The 3,006-nt window shown below is 36.6% G+C and overlaps 1 protein-coding gene across 1 annotated transcript in view; it reads left to right on the forward strand.

Annotated features, from left to right (window-relative positions):
• Nucleotides 1-2,262: 2,262 nt before the first annotated feature.
• The window catches only part of Ralgapb (Ral GTPase activating protein non-catalytic beta subunit), a gene marked incomplete at its 5' end in the record, with an annotated part of 76,371 nt that continues 75,627 nt past the window's right edge, over nt 2,263-3,006 (forward strand). Inside the window, 1 exon segment of the mRNA XM_029554319.1 lies at nt 2,263-2,441. Within this exon segment, the coding sequence (XP_029410179.1) occupies nt 2,263-2,441 (179 nt within the window).

Below are 3,006 nucleotides of genomic sequence, written 5' to 3' on the forward strand. Positions count from 1 at the left end.
AGTAAGCCATGAGTGGGTCAGAAGCAGGGCTGAGGATTACTTGTGATTTCCCCTACCCCCCGTTTCCCAAGTGCTGAGATTATAGGCATGTACCATTATACCAGGCTTCCAATAATTATCTCTTTAAAAAGATTCCAGAATTAGGGTTTTACTGCTCATTTGTTTATACCCTTAAAGAACATACAACTTTCACACAACAGAGTATTAAAGGGGGTGAGAAGTTCTCTCTCTCTCCTTTTTTTTTTTAAGTTGCCAAAGTACAAATTTCCTGGGAAAGGGCCTGAATTTGATGTGAAATATACCAAATGCTTCATCTTTTTCCTAGAAAGAAATTTCCATTGAGTTTTACTAGTGCTGTTCTTAAATGCTTAATTTGTGTATGACCGTCTTTCCTTGAGGCTTTACCTAGACATTCTGTTTCAGTATGATGTGAAATATACCAAATGCTTCATCTTTTTCCTAGAAAGAAATTTCCATTGAGTTTTACTAGTGCTGTTCTTAAATGCTTAATTTGTGTATGACCGTCTTTCCTTGAGGCTTTACCTAGACATTCTGTTTCAGTAAATTCTGACGGAAATTAGATTTTTAGCAGATAACCAAAAATGTGTCAGACATACAAGGCATCAGAATCTGTGGGGATATTTGTTTTATATTCTGTATCCTTTGTTACCCATTTTCATTTCAGGTTTTACTTATTTTCTCCCATCTGTTCTCTTGAGCATTTGGATGCAAGTAAAATCATTTCTAGAAGAGGTGATATAAGCCTGTCTCTTTCTAGTTTTCAAAATTGAATAGATATGAATTTAGCAGAGCTCTCCTGAACTGAGGTATAGTCTGTGTCTGACCTCATGCATGGTTTTCTAATTTCTGAACAGATGGACTACAGCCCCCAACAGGCAGTGCTGCTAGAGATTTCTTACCTATATCCCTTATGATGAATTCCCATTTTGTTGGTACAGTATGCTACAAGCCTGTTTTCTGGAAAAAAAGTTAATTATTTTTATTTTATGCTTATGAGTATTTTGCCTGCAAGTGTACCATGTGCATACAGTGCCTATGGAGGCCAGAAGAGGGCATTGAATCTCCTGGAACTGGGGTTACAGATGGTTGTTAGCAGCCATGTGGGTGTTGGGAACCAAACCCAGGTCCTCTGCGAGAGCAGCCAGTGCTCTTAACCAGTGAGCCATCTCTTCAGCCCTTGAAGCCCGTTTTCTAAACATACACACGTGTTCCCCTTTGCCACTAAGGGATGTGTGACACTTAGAGTCTTGGTGGATGGGAGAAGAGGTTTCAAAGGCTAGAGTATATAAACTACAGATTTGTATTTTTCAGCCTAGTTCTTTGCCTTCTCGCCAGTAGAAATTCTTTCTAGTGGTTGTAGATTATCAGTATTATTTTAAGAGAAGCTGTTTAATTAGCAACTAAGCACATTTTGAATGGAAATCTAAATTTGTTTTTCAATGGAAAACTTAAAATTTTAATTATATATAAAATATAAGTCAATCCCAAATGCATTGTTTGAATTATTATCTTTAATATCTGTATGTGAACATAATATAAAACTGAAACACTAATCTTTGATTTTTAAAATATTTTTTGTAAAGATTTGCTATTTTTAAGTGTGTATTTGTGGGATGGTATATGCATATGAGTACTTAGTTTTCTTAAGCAAATGTTTATATTAACATTTTCTTCATGAGGTTCTTGTCATGATTAGTTTCACTATTCTGTTTCTTAATTCCAAACATTAGAAAACAGTGTTCATATATACTCTTAAAATTTTTTTTTTGAGTTATTTGTTTTTATGTGTATGAGTATTTTGCCGCCATGTGTGTAAATATACTGTGTGCATGCAGTACCTGTGGAGACCAGAAGAGGGCATCAAATCTCTTGGAACTGGAGTTAGAGACAGTTGTGAACCATCATATGGGTACTGGGAACTGAACTTGGTCCTTCTACAAGAGCTGCCAGTGCTCTTAATCGCTGAGCCATCTCTCCAGCCCCCATATATACTCTTTAAAATTAAACCATTTAAATCTTAACTTTGATTCTCATTCTGTAAAGAGTAAGTTCCTTTATAGCATACAAACAAACCTGCACATCTGTGGAGAAATATTCATGTTTGAATCCCTAGCTCATCAAATACAAATCAGTCCCCTCTCTGCATCAAAGAAACAGACACAATCCTGTTTTTAAATTGGATAGCATATATTTATTGCTATAGAACTTTCTAAACGTGTAATTCTTTCTCTTTTTCACTAGCAATCCTGTGGACTTGAGTAACTCAGCCATTATAAGCTCTGCTCCCAAATTTCAGGAACAGTTCTTGAATGTGAGTGGAATGCCGCAAGAATTGAATCAGTATCCCTGCCTTAAACATCTGCCTCAAATATTTTTTCATGCCATGCGTGGAATTAGCTGTCTGGTGGGTGCATTCTTAGGTGAATTTTGTTTATGTTACTAGATGTTTGAAGAGCTATATTTGGATAATTCTACAATTTAATACTAGAAGTCAGTAGAAAAAGCACATGTGAAGTCAGAGCAGGCAGCACAGGGTTTCTGTAGTAGTTCCATTGCTGTCAGGGATTAGAGGCCTGTCTGTCTGGTGGGTCTTTGTCAATGTGAGAGTTCCAACAGTCTCCTTCAGGAGGTACAAACGATAGTTACCCTGATTGTCTTTTAAAGGAGATTTCCTAGAAGACTCATCCAGTTGTCACCTATTTCTCTATGGTTAGAACACAGCCATATCTTGTTACAAGGGAGGCTTGAAAATATAGTCATTTCTTCTGGTTTGCCCTGGCCAACTAAATTTGGGTTCTGTTACTCAGGATGAAAAGGGCAGTGAATAATGGGAGGCTGCAGGTAGTTTGTTACAGTCTGTGTCCTGGGCCTTCATAGGTTTTGTTTATGGAAGATTTTCTGATCATACATTTTAGATTGGGAAAAAAACCTCCATTTGTCTTAATTTTTTTTTTAATCTTTTAAGACATTTCTCGACCTGAATCA

This window comes from Nannospalax galili, unplaced genomic scaffold (assembly GCF_000622305.1).
Source record: "Nannospalax galili isolate Female #2095 unplaced genomic scaffold, S.galili_v1.0 scaffold765, whole genome shotgun sequence".
Lineage (NCBI taxonomy): Eukaryota > Metazoa > Chordata > Mammalia > Rodentia > Spalacidae > Nannospalax > Nannospalax galili.